Source organism: Schistocerca nitens, chromosome 3 (genome assembly GCF_023898315.1).
Source record: "Schistocerca nitens isolate TAMUIC-IGC-003100 chromosome 3, iqSchNite1.1, whole genome shotgun sequence".
Lineage (NCBI taxonomy): Eukaryota > Metazoa > Arthropoda > Insecta > Orthoptera > Acrididae > Schistocerca > Schistocerca nitens.
Window position 1 is genome coordinate 425,061,454 of NC_064616.1, and position 22,540 is coordinate 425,083,993.

Here is a 22,540-nt window from a genome sequence, read left to right on the forward strand (position 1 = left end):
TTTGGTGCCACTCCATGGATTGCTGGTCTGTATCTAGTTCGAAGTGATGAGCACATGTTTCATCATCTCTGACGATGATTCACAAAAAATTGTCATGACGAGCCTCACAATGCACAAACAATTCTGCACCTATGGTTGTTCTTTGCTCTTTATGGTCTTTTGTTAAGCAGCGAGGACCCCAGTGGACACAGCCTTTGTGTACCCCCAACTGTTGGATGAGTCTGTCAGCACTAGCAACAGAGATGTCAAGTTGTGCACTAAGATGTTTGAATGTGCTGTATTGATCATCTAAAATGAGTGTGTCAGCACAGTCCAACATTGTAGGAGGCATAGCTGTGTGCAGCTGGCACATGGGAGATCGCACAGGTTTGCGTGACCTTGTTGTGTTGATGACAGACACCTCTTCCAATGACTCACCATACTTTTGCTTGCTGCCAGGTCTCTGTAGACATACTGCAAGTACCTATGAATATCTGTGATGTTATGGTTTGAACACACCTCTGTTACAGATGCAATTTTGAAGGCTGTCTATAGCGCTGCCCTATATCAGAACTTCATGAAACTCCAGGGGCTGAAGCAGGAATATTTCATGATGTCCCACAACAAATGCTGCATTTTTTTCAACCAAAATTGGATGAGGAAAAGAAAGTGTTTCATTACTTGTTGAACATCCGTTGCAAATCACTTCTTCAAATATCTTTACTGAATGATTTATTATCAGTAAACATGGAAGCTTGTGTAAATTTAGTTCTGAACAATTGCTACAACGGCAAGATCAGATTCTAAATGTCCTCCCAGCAAGTCGTTGAAGCTACAAGAGTCCTTTCACGAGATGGTGGTGGTCCCTTCCTTTGTGTGGCACAGCAAATAGCAGCTATGTTTACTTTCAAGACTAATACCCGCCTAATTCATAAGACTAATATACATCTAATCCATGTGGCCTGTGCATTACAAACTGAATTAATACATAATTCATGGTGAGGTCTCAAAACCAGCAATGGATGCATCTCATATGATGGTAACCGATATGATGAACCGATCGCAGTCCTCTGGTTTGGAGCCGGGTGGAAGGCTTAAACCAGAGGTTCAGACGATTCTGCGGAGATCTGGGGTGCAAATTTCTCAACCTCTGCTATCGGGTGGAGAAATGTAGGGTCCCCCTGAATAGGTCAGGCGTGCACTACATGCAGGAAGCGGCTACAAGGGTAGCGGAGTACGTGTGGAGTGCACATGTGGGTTTTTTAGGTTAGAGAATTCCCTCCCTAGGCCCGACAAGACGCCTCCTGAGATGCGGCAAGGTAGGAGTAGGCAAAATGTAAAAGGGAATAACAATATTAATGTGTTAATAGTAAACTGCAGGAGCGTCTATAGAAAGGTCCCAGAACTGCTATCATTAATAAACGGTCACAATGCCCACATAGTACTAGGGACAGAAAGTTGGCTGAAACCAGACGTAAACAGTAATGAAATTCTAAACTCAGATTGGAATGTATACCGCAGAGACAGGCTGGACAGTGAAGGGGGAGGCGTGTTTATAGCGATAAAAAGTGCAATAGTGTCGAAGGAAATTGACGGAGATCCGAAATGTGAAATAATTTGGGTGAAGCTCACGGTTAAAGCAGGCTCAGACATGGTAATTGGATGTCTCTATAGGCCCCCTGGCTCAGCAGCTGTTCTGGCTGAGCACCTGAAGGATAATTTGGAAAATATTTCGTGTAGATTTCCCCACCATGTTATAGTTCTGTGTGGAGATTTTAATTTGCCGGATATAGACTGGGAGACTCAAACATTTACAACGGGTGGCAGGGACAAAGAATCCAGTGAAATTTTTTTAAGTGCTTTATCTGAAAACTACGTTGAGTAGTTACACAGAGAACCGACTCGTGGCGATAACATATTAGACCTTCTGGTGACAAACAGACCTGAACTGTTTGAAACAGTTAACGAAGAACAGGGAATCAGCGATCATAAAGCGGTTACTGCATCGATGATTTCAGCCGTAAATAGAAATATTAAGAAAGGTAGGAAGATTTTTCTGTTTGGCGAAAGTGACAAAAAGCAGATTTCAGAGTACCTGACAGCTCCACACAAAAGTTTTGTCTCAAGTACAGATAGTGTTGAGGATCAGTGGATAAAGTTCAAAACCATCATACAATATGCGTTAGATGAGTATGTGCCAAGCAAGATCGTAAGAGATGGGAAAGAGCCACTGTGGTACAAAAACTGAGTTAGAAAACTGCTGCGGAAGCAAAGGGAACTTCACAGCAAACATAAACATAGCCAAAGCCTTACAGACAAACAAAAATTACGCGAAGCGAAATGTAGTGTGAGGAGGGCTATACGACAGGTGTTCAGTGAATTCGAAAGTAAAATTCTGTACTGACTTTGCAGAAAATCCTGAAAAATTTCGGTCTTATGTCAAAGCGGTAAGCGGATCAAAACAAAACGTCCAGACACTCTGTGACCAAAATGGTACTGAAACAGAGGATGACAGACTAAAGGCCGAAATGCTAAATGTTTTTTTTCCAAAGCTGTTCCACAGAGGAAGACTGCACTGTAGTTCCTTCTCTAGATTGTCGCACAGATGACAAAATGGTAGATATCGAAATATACGACAGAGCGATAGAGAAACAATTAAAATCGCACAAAAGAGGAAAGGCTGCTGGACCTGATGGGATACCAGTTCAATTTTTACACAGAGTACGCGAAGGAACTTGCCACCCTTCTTGCAGCGGTGTACCGTAGGTCTCTAGAGGAGCGTAGTGTTGCAAAGGATTGGAAAAGGGCACAGGTCATCTCCGTTTTCAAGAAGGGACGTCGAACAGATGTGCAGAACTATAGACCTATATCTCTAACGTCGATCAGTTGTAGAATTTTGGAACACGTATTATGTTCGAGTATAATGACTTTTCTGGAGACTAGAAATCTACTCTGTAGGAATCAGCATGGGTTTCGAAAAAGACGGTTGTGTGAAACCCAGCTCGCGCTATTCGTCCACGAGACTCAGAGGGCCATAGACACGTGTTCCCATGTAGATGACTTGTTTCTTGACTTCCGCAAGGCGTTCGATACAGTTCCCCCCAGTCGTTTAATGAACAAAGTAAGAGCATATGGACTATCAGACCAATTGTGTGATTGGATTGAGGAGTTCCTAGGTAACAGAATGCAGCATGTCATTCTCAATGGAGAGAAGTCTTCCGAAGTAGAGTGATTTCAGGTGTGCCGCAGGGGAGTGTCATAGGACCGTTGCTATTCACAATATACATAATGACCTTGTGGATGACATCGCATGTTCACTGAGGCTTTTTGCGGATGATGCCGTGGTATTTCGAGAGGTTGTAACAATGGAAAATTGTACTGAAATGCAGGAGGATCTGCAGCGAATTGACGCATGGTGCAGGGAATGGCAATTGAATCTCAATGTAGACAAGTGTAATGTGCTGCGAATACATAGAAAGAAAGATCCCTTATCATTTAGCTACAATATAGCAGGTCAGCAACTGGAAGCAGTTAATTCCATAAATTATCTGGGAGTATGCATTAGGAGTGATTTAAAATGGAATGATCATATAAAGTTGATCGTCGGTAACGCAGATGCCAGACTGAGATTCATTGGAAGAATCCTAAGGAAATGCAATCCGAAAACAAAGGAAGTAGGATACAGTATGCTTGTTCGCCCACTGCTTGAATAATGCTCAGCAGTGTGGGATCCATACCAGATAGGGTTGATAGAAGAGAGAGAGAAGATGCAACGGAGAGCAGCGCGCTTCGTTACAGGATCATTTGGTAATTGGAAAAGCGTTACAAAGGTGATAGATAATGTCCAGTGGAAGACTCTGCAGGAGAGACACTCAGTAGCTCGGTACGGGCTTTTGTTGAAGTTTTGAGAAGATACCTTCACCGAGGAGTCAAGCAGTATATTGCTCCCTCCTACGTATATCTCGCGAAGAGACCATGAGGATAAAATGAGAGAGATTAGAGCCCACACAGGAGCATACCGACAATCCTTCTTTCCATGAACAATATGAGACTGGAATGGAAGGGAGAACCAATAGAGGTACTCAAGGTACCCTCCGCCACTCACCGTCAGGTGGCTTGCTGAGTATGGATGTAGATGTAGATGTAATGTGTAGTGCAGCCGAGTACTACATCCTCCCTCGCCGGAGCAGACCAGAGAACCCTTGCTGGCTGCTGCTGCTGCTGCTGCTATGCTGTATCTTGCCCACACACAGTGATGAGCCTCCATTTGTGGCAACCTTATGGTTCTTTCTGCCACAAAGAACTCACTCTTGTGTGTCTGTCACTGCTTGTTGGCTCCCACAAAGAAATGCTCTCATCGGCTGTCTTTCACCTTATTTAATTCTGTAAGAAAATTCCAGTAGAATGTAAATACGTAGGGAGTAAAAAAGACCACTCGCTGGAAAACCAACCACACACACACACACACACACACACACACACACACACACACAGTGATGGCTGGATGCACAATGGCAGTGCTGCATTTCGGCGTGGGGACTAGGTTGGGATGTGGGTTTTGTCGATTGGAGAAGGAGGGGGGGGGGGCGGGGGTGGCAGGAAGAGTCGTCGGGCTGGGTGGTGGCTTAGAAGGAGGCAGCTAGTGTGCCAGCTAGAAATGCAGGAGGGAGGGGTGGCGGGTGGATGGACTAGGCATGCATGTGATGCCTGGGTGTCGGAGACTGAGGGGAATGGCACACACCAAAGGTGACCTGGGGAAGTGAATTGGGAAGGCATGATAGGATGGAGGAAGGAGTGAAGCATTTGGGCACAGTACATTACTGGAGACTGAGGCCAGGACTCTTACAGGAGTGAAGGATGTGTTGCAAGGGTAACTCTCATCTGTGTAGATCAGAGAAGCTGCTGGTGGTGGGAAGGATCCAGATGGCTTGGGTTGTAAAGCAGCCATTTGAATTAAGCATACATATGTAAAGCTATATGTTGTACCACTTTGTCCTTGGCAACAGTTTGGTGATGGCCAGTCGTCCTCCTGAATAATTGGTTGATAGTCATACTGACATATAAAGCTGTGCAGTGTTTGCGGCAGAATTTATATATGTCATGACTGCTTTAATAGGTGGTCCACCCAATGATGGGGGTAGGGTAGTTCTGTAACAGGACTGGAGTAGTAAGTGCTGTGTGGGTGACCTGGTCTTCTACAGAGAGAGAATCCCTGTGGCAAGAGGTTGGGAGAGGGAGTGACATAGGGATGGAGTAGGATGTTGTCTAGGTTGAGTGGGCAGTGGAACACCACTTTGAGGTTGGGAAGGATCTGGTGTAGGATGTCCCTCATTTCAAGTCATTTTGATAGATAATCAAAGCCATGAGAAAGGACAAGTTCAGGGTGATACTGGATGGTGAAAGAGGGAGGACTGCTCCTTTGTAGCTGATTCTTGGCTGTGGTGGGAGGATTGGGGGGTGTGAGGATATGGCACAGGAAATGTGGTTGCAGACTGGGTTTGGGAGATAGTGCCTGCCTGTGAAGTCCTTCATGAGATGTTCAATGTACTGGGCAGCTGAATTCCTTTCATTGCTGATATCTTGCCCATGGGCACTGGGCTGTGTGGAAGGGATATTTTTTGTGTAGAAGGGGTGGCAGCTATTGAGATGCAGGTACTGTTAATGGTTAGTAGGTTTAATGTGAACAGGGTGGTGAAGGGAGCCATCGGAGAAGTGGACTTCAACCTCCAGGAAGGTGGCACATTTGTTTGAGGAGGATCAGGTGAAACAGATGGGAGATAACATGTTGAGGTTGTAAAGGATTGAGGTTAGGGGTCTTGACCCTGAGTCCAGATCATTAAGATATCATCAGTGATACTGTGCCAGACTGGGGGTTTGGAGTTTTGGCAGACTAAGAAAGTTTCCTAGGTTGGTATAAAAGGATACCACCTATTTCACCATCCTATGCCAACCTGTTTATGGGCCATCTAGAGGAAATCTTTGTAGCCTGGCAAAATTCCAAACCCTCAGTCTGGTTCAGTTTAATGGATGATATCTTCATGATCTGGACTCAGGACCAAGACACCCGATCCTCATTCCTTTACAACTTCATCTTCTGTCCTATTTGCTTCATCTAGTCCTCCTCACCCCAGCATGCCACCTCCCTAGTGGTTGACTTCCACCCCTTTGTCCATATTATACCCACTAACAATCAGCACTATCTGGATTTAGACAGCTGCCATCCCTTCCACAACAAAAAATCTGTCCCATACAGTCTGGCCCTCATGTGTAATGTATCTGCAGCAATGAGAACTCCCTTACTCATTATACTGAATGGCTCAGAGAGACTACCACCAAACCTAGTGCACAGCCGTGCGGGTTAGCTGTGCGATCTGGGGCACCTTGCAACGGTTCGCCCCCCCCCCCCCTCCGCCCATTGGAGGTTCGAGTCCTCCCTTGGGTGCGGGTGTGTGTGTTGTCCGTAGTGTAAGTTAGGTTAAGTTGGATTGGATTAAGTAGTGTGTAAGCCAAGGGCTTGATGACATCAGCAGTTTGGTCCCATAGAACTTACCACAAAATTCCAAATTTCCTAGTCCACAAACAGATTCCCCGTGCCATATCGCATGCCTCCAAGGCTTCCACCAACACCAAGAATCAATACAAAGGTGCACCCCACCCCCGTTGTCACGCAGTATCACCATGGACTGGAACGGTTGAATCATATCCTTTGCCGTGGCTTTGATTATTTATCATAAGGCCATGAAATGAGGGACATTCTACCCAAGAGCCTTCTCACATTTCTAAAATTGTGTTCCATTACCCACCCAACATATCCAGCATCCTGCTCCATCTTTATGTCACTCTCACTACCAGTCCTTTGCCACAGTGCACCCAGGTGCAAGACCTGTACTATCTACCCATCCAACACCACCTACTCTAGTCCTGTCTCAGGCTTCTATGAACTATGCAGGTGGGTGTTATACTTGCAACACAGCCTCTACTCCAGAGTAACACTCCTGTTCTCAATCTCTGGTAACACACTGTCCCCACACCCTTCATCCAACAGTTTTTCCTTCCTCCATGTCACCCTCTCCCAGTTTAAGTCTCCATATCACCTGCAGTATGCCCCCTCCCTTCCGGGTCTCGGGTCTGACAATCGTACAACACACGCCCAGCCGATGCACCTGCCACTCCTCCCTCTCCTCATTCCTAGCCAGCCAACTGGCTGCCTCTTTCCAGTCTGCTAGACACCCACCCCAACCCTTCTTCCTGCCTCCTGCCCCCCCCCTCTCCCCCCTCTCCCTCTCTCCCCCTCTCCCCCTTCCCCCTTCCCCCCCTCCCTCAATCCACCCCACCAGACCAACCCTGTCACCACCCTAGTCCATGACAAAAATGCACTGTTAGCATTGTGCATCCAGCAGGTGCCATTCAGGAAGTAACTTTTACAAAAAAAAACTAATATGTCAAAATATAGAAAAACTTTGATAAGGGTAGAAGCTGAAACAATGAACTAAAATTTGTGCCATGGTCTGGACTTGAACTGAGCTCTTCTTCTTACTAGGCAGATGTGCTAGTCATTACAGCACTGTAGTATTGTGGCTATCACAGCTGCACAGACTGCCAAAGTCCAATGCCCTCCCTAGCACAAACTTCATTTCAGGTTCTGATCGTGGTACAACTTTTAGTTCATTGCTTCAACTTCTATCCATATCGAAGATAAATTTGAGACTCGTATGTCTCCGGAAAATGATATTCCATCAGATCAATAAGATCACACATGCCTGGGGTACAGGTAGAATTTCCCCATTCTCTATTTTTTTTTTAATAAGATATTTAAAATATACACACTACATGTCAGCTGGATACTGTTCCATCCAGGTGCCATTCTGAAATAAAACTAGTGAATTACTGTAGACAGTATTCTTTAATTGGGTTAACTGTTTCCAGAAAATGAATTTTCTTTGTAGGCCACTTGTTTGTGACTCACCGTTATCCACTTACTGTTACTGATGAAAGAGGCACAGGGTTATGGAAATGGACTTGCGTTAAGGATGACCGAAGTTCAAATCCCTGTCCAATATTAACATTCTAGACTTAGGTTTTTGGTGGTTTCTTTCAATTCTTTGAGACAAATGCTGGAATGATTACTTTGAAAAAGAAAAGGTAGATTCCCATTCCTGTCCTTTTGCAATCTGAGTTTTGGCTCCATAGTTAATCATCAAGTGGACATCAACCCATAATCTTCATTACTTGCATATACCATTTGTTATGTTTCTGGTTAAAATGTTAAACTTAACTTTTTGTGTTGTTATATTTATGTGAAGTGAATTGTGTTAAGGTACCATGAAGTTATTATGCAATCAAACCACAAGATGGATTTACTGAAGTTACTTAAACAGTGATGATGTATTTTACGTTTCAGGTCACCTTAAGGACTTCCAGCAGTATTGTTTGCATGATCCTTCCAATCCATTACTTGTGAGATGCCGTCCATTTTTTCGAAGAGCTTTGTTCACAGTTGGACTACTGCTTAGGCATTTTGATTTTACAGATAAAGATGTTATTCAAGGTTTGCCTGTAAGTAATGAGCTCTTTATTTACGTGAAATTAAAGAACATGATATTTCAGTGCTCTTAATGGAAATTTTCCATTCACAGGTAAATGTTAAGGATCAAGTGTTCGAGACACTGATGTTCTTTGTAAAGCAACCAAATGAAGATATTCAGAACTATACTCTAAAAGCCATTGGTTCATTATGTATCCGTCACTATGAATTCATGCTTGGTCCAGAACTGAAGGCTATGTATCATCGCCTGTTGACTACAGATGACTCACCACTATTAATGAGAACACAGGTTAGATATCTCAAATTACGTCACGTTAATCTAAGATTCTGTGGAACTTGTTTGGAACAGAATACAAAGATGTAGAAGCTGTTATAGGAATAAACAGTGTTTGCAAACGGCTCAGAATATCCATACCCATTGTTACTTTTAGTTAGAAGAACGTAATTTTTGTTGGAAGTCTCACATGTTAAGAAAGTCATTGCATTTTGAAGTATGTGTCACCTCATAAAATTATAAGAAATGAGGAAAATTCTTGCTTATCAGTCACTGAAACTGAAGCTACAGGGACAGTTCTGATAGAAGAAGAATAAGAAGAAGAAGAAAAAAAAAAAAAAAAGATTGCAGAAGGGCTGCTAGATACAGAGCTTGAATGTTAAAGATCCGGGCCCTTGCCATTTGAATTGCCCTCATCCTCATCATCAACAACCATGGCAGTTTTCAAGTGGGTTTAGAATTTCCAGTTAGTATCATATTGTGTTTGGAACTGCTTAAGCAAATGTGCTCTCATAGACAAAGTGAACATGTTTGTTACCATTACGTAGATATTATTGAAATGTGAACAACTGAATAACAGTAATACAAAGATCCATTTTTGTAGTTCCTATAGAATGGATATATTGTAAATATGCTTACAAATAAAATTTCATTTGGGAAACTACTACCATTCTGCATGGGGAATATCAGTAAAGAAATTTCTGGTTTTCACAATAATTTCAAGACTTATTCTCCTTACCCAGTAAATGAAAGAGCAATAGACAGCATATAAGCATACAAATTAAAATAAGATGCAGAGTTTTTGCTTAGGTATTAGGATAGAACTATCAAAAGACATGTACTCCTGCTGCTTAGCTACATACGTGAAAGTAGTGCAGTGAACAAACAAATATACAGAACACATTTCAGCATGAGAAATAACTGATGTCATTTGTATGAATAATAAAACGATGTGGATATGAAATTAATAAAGCTTTTATATAGGCTGAAGTTTGTCTTGAGAGCTTTAAACTTTAAATTTTACAGTTCTGTGGAGAAAATTAGTTTTGACATCTGAAGTTAATAGATGCCTCTGTTGTTGGCTTTGATGAATACTTATTTGCCACTACATCTAGGTGATATTTAATTATTCGAAGTTGTAAAAACAAAGTCACAGATTTGTCAAATAAATTTAAAACAAAATATTGAAGGAGAGAACTTGGAGAAATAAAATGCTCCCTTGAAATTGAGATACAAATAACATTTGGGAAACCATTGCTTAGTCTATATGGTTATCACCAAAGTACACTGAAAAAATTGTATGAGAAGTACTGCATGTCCTGTAAGATGCTGTTGGAATGAATGCCAATAAAAGTAATGATAGAGTTATAATAGAAAATAAACCATTCCAACATTTAATTGGTTGTTCAATGTACTGTATGTCATGATAGTCACACTGCTAGACATCATTGTTGCAGCTATTTTAGCAAAGCTTAAATCAAACTTACAGAATTATAGTGGAAGTTTATGAACTCCCTTCATGCCTTAAAGGAAAACATCTGTGTTGGTATGTGTTAAAGAATGGTACATTCAAGTGGTAATTTTTGTTTCATCAACTGTGACTGATGGAGTGAAGAGGACGGTTGATCTAAAACAAGATACATATGCAGAAGTTCTTAGAAATATTGTGTGTCTGGTTACAAGAAGAAAATGATTTTCATATCTATCTTTGATAATAGCAAAATCAAATAATAGAAACTCTTGGTAGGAATGTCAACAATGTAGGAAAAGATAGATTGCTACTTACCATAAAGCAGATGTGTTAAGTTGCGAACAGGCACAATTAAGGCACTTACATAGAGCTTTCAGCCATAGCATTTGATAGCATGAAAGAAACACACACAATGCTAGGATGTAAGTGTCTTTTAATTGTGCCTGTCTGCAACTTAACATGTCTCCTTTACATTAAGTGGCAATCTGTCATTTCCTACTTTGATGATAGCAAATACATTGACCTGCAACACTTACAGATGATGTAGATAAAACAAAATAACATGACATAATAGCTATTGGATGGAAATGAAAGAAAGTGCAGGAGAGTGTTGCCAGAGGTCTCCCATTCATACACAGAAATTAGGACTTCACTTGATGTGAGTTCAGCATGACTATAGCATGAAGGCATGAAGTGGGGCTGAACCTGCAACATAAAGCACTTGACGGAATGGGAAAACAGTGGGTGTCAATCAGTGAGCAGCTACGGTGCACTGTGGTGACATTCATGACTTCAAAATGGGGAAGAACCATGAGGAAACTGGAAGGACGACAAAGTGCGATGTGTGTAGCCCAAGGTTTTGGTATTGTTCACAGCATTGTTTCATGTACATGGGAAGTGTTCTGAATCACAGGCACTGCTGCCCAAAGGAGAGAATGTGGTTGACCAAGGTAAACTGTGACAGCAGATGACTACTACATTGTGCAACAGGCAAGAAAGGACCCACATCAAACAGTTGGCGCAATTGCAACTATGTTTAACAGGACTGCAAGGCATGCAGTCTCCTACTCTGCAGTGGCATGGCAAATGCATGTGGATGGTTTCTTTGCCTGACAACCAGTAATTGTGTTCTGTTGACACCTGAACATCATCAGGACCATTTGTGATGGTGCTAAGAGCATAGGGACTGGACCAGCGAGGAACGGGATTATGTGCTTTTCTCATATGAGAGCAGAATCAGTCTGTGTAGTGATTCAGGATATACCCTTACATTGCAAGAGGTGTGAGAGGGATCATTTTGGTGGTCGAGGTGACATGGTGTGGCGAGCATTATATTGCATTAGTGTACTGACCTCCAAATCTTTGAGCACAGTACACCCACCAGTCAATGTTATTGTGATACTGTACTCCTTTCCCATGGGCATCTTTGCACAGATGCATTTTGCCCTGACTTCATTTTTATGCATGACAATGCGTGACTGCCTCGAACAGCACTGGTGGAGGATCTCGTGTAACGAGAGGATGTTAAGTGAATGTGAATATCAGTGAATGCCTGTCCCCCCTCTCCAACTTAAATCCCATAGAGCATGTGTGGGATGTGTTAGGGAGAAGCACATGAACATTTTGCAATACATTAATGACCATCCAGCAATTGTCAACCATGCTGGAGGAGGAATGGAATGCCCTACCACACAAACTCTTTGCCAACCTTAGGCCAGCTTGGGAGAGTGTCGCGAAGCATTCACTGCTGCCTGTGGTGGTCATGCACCCTATTAAAATCTATGCCCCACCTTTTATAATGCCCAAGAAGCCATCATAAATTGTGGTGACTTCAGTATAATTATTGTCTTTCAATAAAAATGTAATTTCTGTTGGTATGTATATTTCTCATTGAATTTTCCTTTCTGTTACCTTCTGTAGTACACTACAGCAGTTTTTGAGCAATGTTAGTTGGCACACACATCATGCAAAAATTACTTTTGTACTTAAGTTTTGCAAACATTGTATGTTACTATGGCAACAGCAAAGACAGAAAACTACTTTGGTGAAGATTTTATTCAGATAACTTAAAATATTTGTGAAAAATTCATCAATTTTTGAGACAATCATGCGTACAGAAATAATAAATGACTGAAACATATTGAGATTAAATACAGTTTTATATTCTAGTTGTACAATGAAGGGCAGTATGTCAGTTGAGAAGAACAAGTGGCCAATAATTAGACAAAAATGGGTGTATGTACAGTTAAAACAGATTGTGCTTGATGATGAGAGTAGCGAAATGGGGGAAAAAACTGATTTCTCTGCCTTTGGAATATTTCAGTAGAGTTATTAAAATGGGGAGGAGAGGACTTGAAGTGGGAACAGTTCAATAACTGTATTACAATGATCAGCTTATATTTGTACATATTCCCTCGAATACCTCTGATAGTTCTTTTCCACTGTTCTGTTGTTAAATATACACATCGTAGATATTGTTGGAAATAAAAGTTTTGTGCTTGTCAAAATGGGAATACCAGTAAAAAAATTTCTAATTCTCACAATAAACAGGGATGTTGTGTCTCAATGGTAAGTATACCCATCCTGAATTTTCCATTGTTTGATAAGTATATAGAACATTATTTGTAACTATAAGAGAATGCTGCTCTAAATTTTGGTGTCCAGCTTTTCATTTATTCAAAACCAGCGTAGTAATAACATTCATCTTCTATTTTGCAACATATACAGCTAAGTGTGTATTTGAAATTGCACTTTGATAGATGCAACCACTCAGGTTTCCGCTCTGTTTTTGTAATTTTCTGAGTGTTACTGTCATAAGCTTTCAAAGGACTGTATATGCTGTTAGATCTCAAACTTAACACATTTCCATATGAAAATTTCTTCCTACTGTTGCACTTCAATACAATAAAACATAATTGTATTATGTACTCTTTACAGGTTCTTAATAACATAGAAATGTACTTGCAAGAAGAGGAAAGTCGAATGATAAAACAGGACCAAGAATGTGAGTAAATTTGAAATATGATTGGATTTAAAATTCTTTTACTTTGGAAGTTGTACATTGTTGTTTTCTATTCATTAATATACCTGTCTTACTCCATTTGCTCCTTATGAGGTTATTGATTAGTGTAGGAAAAAGATCCAAATATTTTCTCACAATTCTCATTTTTGTCTTACTTCGAACAGCTATTATTTCGTGTGCTTCACTGTGAGAGAGATTCAACTCAGTTCCCCATCTGTGAAATCAGTGTAGTACTAATATTTTACTGCATTTGTATCCTATTACTTTACTTTTTGTACGTTTTCTTGTAAACAGATTTCAGACAGTTTTGTTCATGTAGACCTCATTATACACAGATTAGTTATTTGCAGTTTCACATACTTTAGATTTTAGTTTTAAGCCGAGTGCTGCCCTCTGTTAACAGTATGCAGAAGAAGTAATGCTTCAGTTCATCTCAGCATGCATCTTCTGTCATGTTTGTCAAGATCTAAATCATCAGTTCAGGTTGGTAGAGCTGTGAAGTTGCATTTGATGGGGAGTCTGTATTCAAAATGTCAAGTAAAAGGAGACAACGTGTGCCTGTTGAGGGAAAGAAGCATGCACAAAAGTCATATTCATTAGGAACAAAGTCAGAAGCTATGGATCGCTATGAGAAAGGTGAACATATTGTTCAAATTAAGCATGCTTTGGGACTTGGTGAATACACCATGAGAACCATAGTGAAAATGCAAAATCAATTCCAAAAACTGCTCAGTCTTCAACTAATTTAAGTGCATCTAGAGTGAACAAATTTCACTCGCAGTCTGTGGAAATAATGGAAAAAATGTTGAGACATTGGTCTGAGCACCACAATCAGCAGCACATGCATCTCTTTGGATCTGCTATTAAAGTTAAAACCAAGAGCTTGTATGCAGATTTAAAGAAAGAAGATGATGATTCAACACCTTTCTTGGTCAGCTCAGGTTGGTCTGATTGCTTCAGGCAGCCTTTTGCCATGCAAGACATTTAAAATGGCAGGAAAGGCAACCTTCAAACTTTCTTAAAGTGGACACAAAAGCCACACTGTCCAGTACCAGGTTCAGATAAAAAGAGGAGGATGGAAAAAAGGCTACAAAAGTATTAAGGCATTTACAGTGCCTGACTTTGAAGAATCTATGCACACGCACACACACACACACACACACAGTTTCAGATGTTGAAACATCTGTTTAGGATGTGAAGTACAAAGAGTTGAAAATTATGAGCAACCATATTATATTGGTTAAACAAAAATGATCCCTTGTTATATAACACAAAAAAATGTTAAAACAGCTACAAAGAGTGTTGGGATACCTAGATTTTTTGATTTTAATGTTTCCAAGGAACAGTTTATTGAGCTTATGTGCACAAAATGTATTTCTACACCTCCAGAGACTCTTCCTATCAATGGAGGTCTCGTATTCGAAGGTCATCTGTGGGCTAGTTGAAGCTTTATTTGGAACTCAATGACAAACTGCCAAACAGGCTGGTGGGAGCTGTCTGACACATTGCCTACCCAGAATATTTATACTATATAAACAGTCTGTTGTAGTCAGTGTATGTCAGTCATCTGTATGCAGTGAAATGGACTATGTTGTTCTACATAACATCCTCAAGTAAGCCAGATGATCTGTTGCAGACAGTAATATGCTACATCTCTTCCACATGAAACAGTTAATTGTAATGAGTAATCCAAAGATATCTTGACTTACTACAAGTAAGGAGAGTGTGCAGAATAACAGGTAATTTGAATGGGTAACCAGGAAGAAACCCAGAACTGTCAAGGCAATGGTCAGACTTGTCATGTTGAAACATGTTTTGATCTTTTCTTCTTCACTGTTAGTCAACTTTGAAAATTATCATGTGCAAAGTTTCAGTTGCCAACATAAACTGTTAAGTGATCAACAGATCATTGTTGTATGACATTTTTTGAGTTTTTTCTGCTCTTGATACTGCCTGGTGAACAGCCTTGAAATCTCAAGCTGTGAAATGCAGCATTCTATAGCAACTGCTGCTATTAATTTGTGAAATAAGTGCTGAATCACCTACTATAACCAGTTGAAACCTAATTTAATTGTCATGGTGAAATAAAAGGAATTATCCAGAAGGGACTCGCCACTCCATCACACTCCTGGCCTTGTGACATGGCACAGTATCTTGTCAAAAAATGCAATAGCTGTTGGGAAACAGGAGAGTCATGAAGGGATGTATGTGGTTTGCAACCAGTGTATGATACTCCTTGGCTCTCATGGTTCCTTGTTTCAAGAGTCTACCCAGCCTACATCGCCAGACATCTGTAATGAAGGGTAGCTGCCCAACCCCAAGGCATCTGGACATGGTTTCACCTTGGCTTCGCTACATGTTGAATACTGTCATGGATTTCAAAACTAGTATCATCTATTTCAGAACTGGATTCTTGAAGCAGCCTCAGAATCTCATCATCAGTCAAACTGTCCCCCATTGTACAACAAACTTTGTGATTAAGACAACTACGGAAACACACTAAAACTATAAACGTGTGGGATCTGATCACACGTATAGTGTTTCTCAAGTCATATAGCAATATCTGGAAGCAGGAACATCCATTTAACTGTTTCCCCAAAGTATTAAGAGAGTGAACAACTGACTTCAAGCTGTCACTGCTCGTAAATAATGCATTGTTAAGTAACAATCGGGAAAGTTGCACTGGAGATTCTTAGTGTTGAATGTTAGAGAAATCACAATGTGCCCTAGTTTCTACGGGCAGCAACCAGAATGTGTTAAGTGCAGAAGGAGGGAGGGGGAGAGGCTGAGGTGTGGGTGAAGCAAGCAAGCTAGAGAGAGGATTGCTACAGAAGAAGTAAATATTGGAACAAGTGCCTACGCTCACTGTGGGTAGTTAGTTTCCTTTTCTGAGGACTAGTTGTGGGTAGTACTCGCAATGCACTGATAACTGTTTCACCGTTCTATAAGAAGAGTTTGATTAGAAATAAACAGTAGCAAATGTCTCATTAGCTCGTGGTTTAATTAAATGCATACAAAAACTAAATAAAATTTTTCTTTCATCATTTTAAAATGAAAGGTATTCAAAGAAAATTATTTTTCATTCTAAAGTTTAGTTAGGCACTAATTTGATGATGGCGGGGGGTCAAGGGGTGGGAGGGGTACTGGCTAACATCTGGTTGCACTCAGAGATAAGTGGTCTTGGAAAGTTTGGGAACAACTGGTGTAAGTAATATTTGTTCTGCTTGGGAGCAAATGGGAGGCTGCCAGTAATGACAGGGGAGTTTATCTTGTGAATTTTTGGGTAAATCTCATGATGATACTTTTCTTTCTGTAAAGTGTTGTTTACCATTGCCTTGCATTATTCTATATTTTTAATCTTCCAAATTTATTAGAGGTATGAATTTGACTGGCTTATGTTGGTCATGGAAATGACATTATCTGGGTTTTCTTATATTTGTCATATGTGTGTGTATGAGAATTCACCTCTGTAATTTTCTCGTCATGTCTTCTCTGTTGGTCTTCAGTGTACAGTTTGGCCTTCCCAGTTCCACACCACATTACTATGAAAGCTTTTGTTGCAATATCTAATTCAAGGCAACTATTATTAACCTTTTATATTCATGTAATTTCACTTTTCATTTATAAGTTCTGCAGTCTTCTTGTTCTAGTGTGCTCTTTTATAATGTTTTTACAGTAATTTGTTGCTTTTACATGTCTTATCAGATGCAATATAATGTAATATTGTGATTCATTTCAATGTAAATTTGGTGTACAGCATTATTGGAAGTATGGGATGTTGCTTATTTACATTTTCATGGTTATGTTTACACACCGTGAACAATTGTACTATGGAGGTTCAGTGGGCAGTCCTATGTGTAAATAAAAGTGACTTTTTCCTTGAATTGAAAACTGTGATGTTTAAATGCATTTAATAGCATTAATGTTGGGGTATCAAGAATTCTGTCATTAGCATTCTTGCATATTGCTTGCATACATCACAAAAATTTACTTCAAAATAACTTGTGATTTGTGCCCGATGTGATCCCCACAGTTTTGCTACGTAACAAAATATTTTGAAATAAAGGGAGTTGCTAATTTTGTATGGAAAGTAGTAACGCTAGTCCTGATGTTCCAACTATGAGATTAAAATACGTTTGACTAACTTGTATGGAGATATAATTGTTTTTCTCTTTTGTCAAATTTTATTGAACTATATACTTCCATTATTTCAGAAACTGTGACTTGCCATTCATGAAGTAATTGAATTGCATGTCACTTTTCATACCCCTCCTTTTTGTATAAATATTAATGGAAGAGATGCTTTTCCTTTTTTTTTGGGGGGGGGGGGGGGTGGGGAAGAAGAAATCGTTTTTGTAAGGTTTTGCTTTTATTTTTAATTAATAGGTCACATTGACAGTTGTACTACATAATTTCGAACTGAATAAGACAAAAAATTGCAGAATCATCCAACATTTTATTGTATCCATTCTTCTGCTTTTTCTGTCATACTTGTTAGAAACCGAGTGAGGCGGCGCAGTGGTTAGCACACGGGACTCACATTCTGGAGGTCAGTGGTTCATACCTGCACCTGGCCATCCTGATTTAGGTTTTCCATGATTTCCCTAAATTGCTTCAGGCAAATGCTGGATGTTCCCTTTGAAAGGACATGGCAAACTTCCTTCCCCATCCTTCCCTAGACTTATGGGACCGATGACCTCACTGTTTGGTCCTCTCCCCTGAATCAACCAATCAACTTGTTAGAAACATTCTTAGACTGAATTGTTGAAAATAGTATTTGTGTGTATTGGCCATTAGTTGTGACCTAGATCATGATCATCATCATCAGTAATTTGCTCAAAGGTAGGTTACATATGGTAACTCTCCATGCTCTGCTGTCTTCTGCCATCCTCTTCCAGACTGCGCAATTTCCACTTCCCTGTGTGTCACCTATCATCTTGTATCTCCTCCTTCCTCTCAAACTCTTCCTATGATCTAGACCTTACAAAGTATCTTTCAGAGAGCAGTCCCATCTCAGCACCTGTTAGGAAGCAATCCCATCTCAATAAATGTCCCATCCAGTTCTTCTTTCTTTCTCTTGTAACCTGCAACAGTCTTTTCCACTCACCATCCCTTTCCAACACTCTTTCTTTACTCACTCTTCCCATCCAGCTTACCCTCTCCATTCATCTGCACATGTACATCTCAGATGATTCTGTAGTCAGATTAACGAATGATGGCAATTTGTGCATCTCAAGGTGGAACTACGTTGTTGCCAGTTCAAAGCAATAGACACATACTTTGAGCTTGAAGAAAGTGTGTATGGTACAAATTAAGCACCTTGATTGCTTATGTATGAGTTTTTCACCTACCGCCACCATCAGCAATTACTACTCGCAACAAATAGAATAAAAATTCACTAAATAACTCACTACGATCATGTTTAATGCTTGCATTAGCTACGTACAACATTCACAGCAGAGTGCTCGGAACAGTACAGAATGTTCATTGTGGGAACTAGCCACCGAGTTGTCACAAGAAAGTTAAAGTTTAAAATGTAAATGATTGCAATTGAGACCCTAAATTCAAAGAATTAACCCAAGAGAGGAGCATATTTAATTGCACAAAACACAATTTGACATTTCTATGTTCACTTTACTGGGCAACTAACTTGAGTGTGACCAGTTTCTTCATATAAGGTTATGTAAATCTTTTCCTTTTTTTTTTATAACACTCCAAAATTAATGATTGTTAGGAGCCAAGGAACTGATATTCTGAAAAGATAAGTGTTGCGATGACCAGAATAAGTATTGAATTTATTCAGTCCAACAGAGACATATCAATTAGATTGTTATTAAAAGTTTTCCTTAAGTGGTAAGAAGAGAACAGTTAAAAACTATACAGTAAACTCTGAAATAGCTTCTGTGATGGCTGGCATTCTCCCTATCCAGATGTATTGCACAAAATACTGTGTGTATCCTGTACAAGACTATGAAAAAGAAGATGTAAGGTGGCAATGGTGAATAGTGCAAACTGGTAATCAAATGTCGCCAGTTCTATCGCTGTAGCAAGATGGAGCAAGGCTGATAAAAGTATGCTAGTGCTGCATATATTTACCAGTAATAACTGCAGCTGTACCCTGTGTTGCCGTCGACTCCTTGCGTCACTCAGTGGGTTACTATGTGGATGACCAATGGAGCTGCAACTGCGATAATGTGCAATTGCGGTAAACAACGTGTTCTTAGGTAAAACTACTGTCTCCGTACTCTGTAGCAGATAACAAATAATACTAAGACTGCTCACTAAAGCAGTCAGAACATGAACCCCTTCTTCTCTGATCGAGCATAGCCTCAGTTTCTCCAAGTCTGCACCAGCGGCTGCCCAATCGTGTTCTTGCAAGAAAATTTCTGCCAATCCTCTGTCTTACCCCCACATTGTGTGCGCACGAATCATTTCAGCCAATGGCTGGCTTCTGGGAGGTGTTTAAGTTGAAATGTTCTTGAGGCTTCTCCATCGCTACCAGAATTATCGGACTGTTTCTGCAGAATCCCATGCCAAGACCAGGGGTGTGAGGGGCTGTTCAGGAGCACACCTCGCCAACAAGGCCCGTAGCAGCACCAGACTGATCTTTTGTGTTAATACGATGCTTTGGCCACAAAAAACTGAATCTGGGTCAGCTTTCCACGTAGCGGAGAAATCATAGCTTTGAGTTTTACGGTGTGGAACGAGGGTGCCATCCCACCCCCATCCTATACAATGCCTGCCACCCACCGACATCAGCGTGTCCACTGGCTTTCTCTCAGGCTACCAGTGGAAGCTGCTATAAACCGCCCCAACTCGGCCTTTCCCTAGTTTCATCACATAGGGCACGTTGTGGTTCGCTTACAGAAACTGAAATTAGCTGAATTATTTTCATCTGCTGCAAAATTTGCTATTAGCATGAAATGCGACATTGTCACCTCTTGCCCCACTTGGGTACTCCCGTGTGAAGATGTAGAAATATTCAGAATGATTCCGCAAAACCATATGCAAGGTGCATAATTGTTTATTAAAATTGTAATGTGGGCTAGTGATGTGGGTCATGCACTCATTGTGGTAGGAACACATTGATTGGCACCTCGCAATTGGCTGTTGGAGAAGGCGTGATGTATGTGTGCAGAACCCAGCTCAGACTTGACTACCATTTTCGTGATTGCAACTATAGCCTTTTTCATCCTCTGACCTCATTGTCTGCATTTCTGTCCCATAGAGTGCCACCCTCCAGACAAAACACTTGCCAAGTATTTTCCTTAGACCTTTATCTAGTTTGCCACATAATAATCTCCACTTTCTATTGAAAGCTTCCTTTGTGATATCAATGCGAGTTTAGCCTGCTGATGACATCTCAAGTCTTCAGTAATTGTGCTTCGAAAATATTTAAATGCTCTTACTTGGCAAATAACAAGTTGTTCTATCTTAATATTTGCTAGTCTCCATCCTTTGCTGATCACCATAATCTTTGCTTTTGCTGTTTTGATTCTTGTCTCTCACACAAGCTTCATTCAGATATTTTAGCATTTTATTTACAGTTAATTCTGTTTTTGCCACTAGTACCATGTCGTCAGCAAATCTTGTGCATTTCATTCTCTTTCACCCAATACACTCACCTCTCTTTCTGTCTAAATGTTTTGCAATTATCTCCTCCAGGCATAAGTTGAACAACCTGTATTGTAACCACAATTTATTTATTTATTTATTTTTGTACAGGGGCCAAGATGTCAAAGCAAGAAAATCTGAAGGAAATGGGAGATGTTTCATCAGGGATGGCAAGTACTGTGATACAGTTGTACCTGAAAGAAATCCTAGAATCTTTTTTGCATCCAGATATTGGTGTTCGCCATGCTGCACTTAAGGTTATCCAGTTGATACTTCAGCAGGGTCTTGTCCACCCTGTGCAGGTAATTTTGTTAAGCTAACACACATATTTGTGATACAGTTTTATCAACATTTTACTAATACATTCATTGAAGTGTTTTAAGGAGTCAGCGTAATCATTTGAGCATATTTGCCAGTTTTGATTTTTAATTGAAAGTGCAAGTACATTATGTTTATCTGTATAAATCCACATAGTAATGTAATGTTACTGGTTTTACAGATAGTACCTTATTTGATTTGCATGAGCACAGATGTGGAGAAAGTTGTTAGTCATAGTGCTGACAAACAACTACAAGATATAGAAAAGAAGTATCCTGGGTTTATTCATATGAAAGCGCAGCTAGGAATTCGCTTGTCATACAAACTGCAAAAAATTCTTCAAAATAACAGTATGGGTATAGTAAGAGGCTTTCGTGCACGTGAAGGAGAATATCCCGGTGCTCTCAATGGTTTTTTGTATTCCATATTGCGAGGAACAAAGCAGCAGCGCAGAGCTCTTGTACTTTCTATTCTGAAGCAGTTTGATGAGCAGGTGGTTAGTATTGTGTTTAAAAATCTGTTAATACTTTAGTGATTGGATTTAGTTTAAGCATTTGATGTGTGTTTAACACTTTAGACTTAACTGATTGCTGTGCAAACTTCAAATAGTTTCTATATAATTTCAGAAAACAAGTCTTTCACAAATGCTATATCTATCTGACAATTTGGCATACTTTCCTTACCAAGTCCAAGATGAGCCACTATTCATCATTCATCATATTGATATAATGATCTCTGTGTCGGGAACGAACCTTCTGCAGTCATTCCGTGAGGTAAGTTCTGTTTTAGTTTATACGTTGTTTTTATGTAGACAGTTACATTATAAAAAGCCATGTTTCTAAAGCAGCAACCTTCATAGAGCAGAAAGATTTGCACGAATCTTAATGCCTAGTATGCCATGAATGCCAATGCTAGCCTCCAAAAAAAAATTTTTTTTTTTTAATAATCTCCTCCTGCTAATTTTTGTCCATATGCTCTGTGTCTGAAGAACGGATTACAATTTCAGAGAGGTTCGTGGAAGATGTGCAAGGCCATCCGGGTATAAATCAATCATATTACACCTCAGCTGAATACAATCGTGGCGTGGGAATCGCATTGGGCTCATCAGTTTTGGATAGTATTTGCCTCCAAATTCAGAGTAGACAGACAGTGTAGTCATTGAGATTGATCGTCTTCTCACTTTTGAATGACTAGTTACGTCAAAGTCTATGACTTAATCATCATCATCCCTTGCAGTACTGCATGGAGCTTAGTGTATCATCTGGGAGAGACACCATATCAATCCAGTTCAGTGGTACTATCTGGTCTCTCCATATC

At 40.3% G+C, this 22,540-nt stretch overlaps 1 protein-coding gene across 1 annotated transcript in view; it reads left to right on the forward strand.

Annotated features, from left to right (window-relative positions):
- LOC126248368 (nipped-B-like protein) overlaps window positions 1-22,540 on the forward strand; it is a 125,247-nt gene that overhangs the window by 89,612 nt on the left and 13,095 nt on the right. The window contains exons 22-27 of the mRNA XM_049949297.1: window positions 8,381-8,535; window positions 8,616-8,813; window positions 13,207-13,273; window positions 21,017-21,207; window positions 21,405-21,719; window positions 21,850-21,996. Of these exons, the coding sequence (XP_049805254.1) occupies window positions 8,381-8,535; window positions 8,616-8,813; window positions 13,207-13,273; window positions 21,017-21,207; window positions 21,405-21,719; window positions 21,850-21,996 (1,073 nt within the window). The remainder of the gene's footprint in view (window positions 1-8,380; window positions 8,536-8,615; window positions 8,814-13,206; window positions 13,274-21,016; window positions 21,208-21,404; window positions 21,720-21,849; window positions 21,997-22,540) is intronic.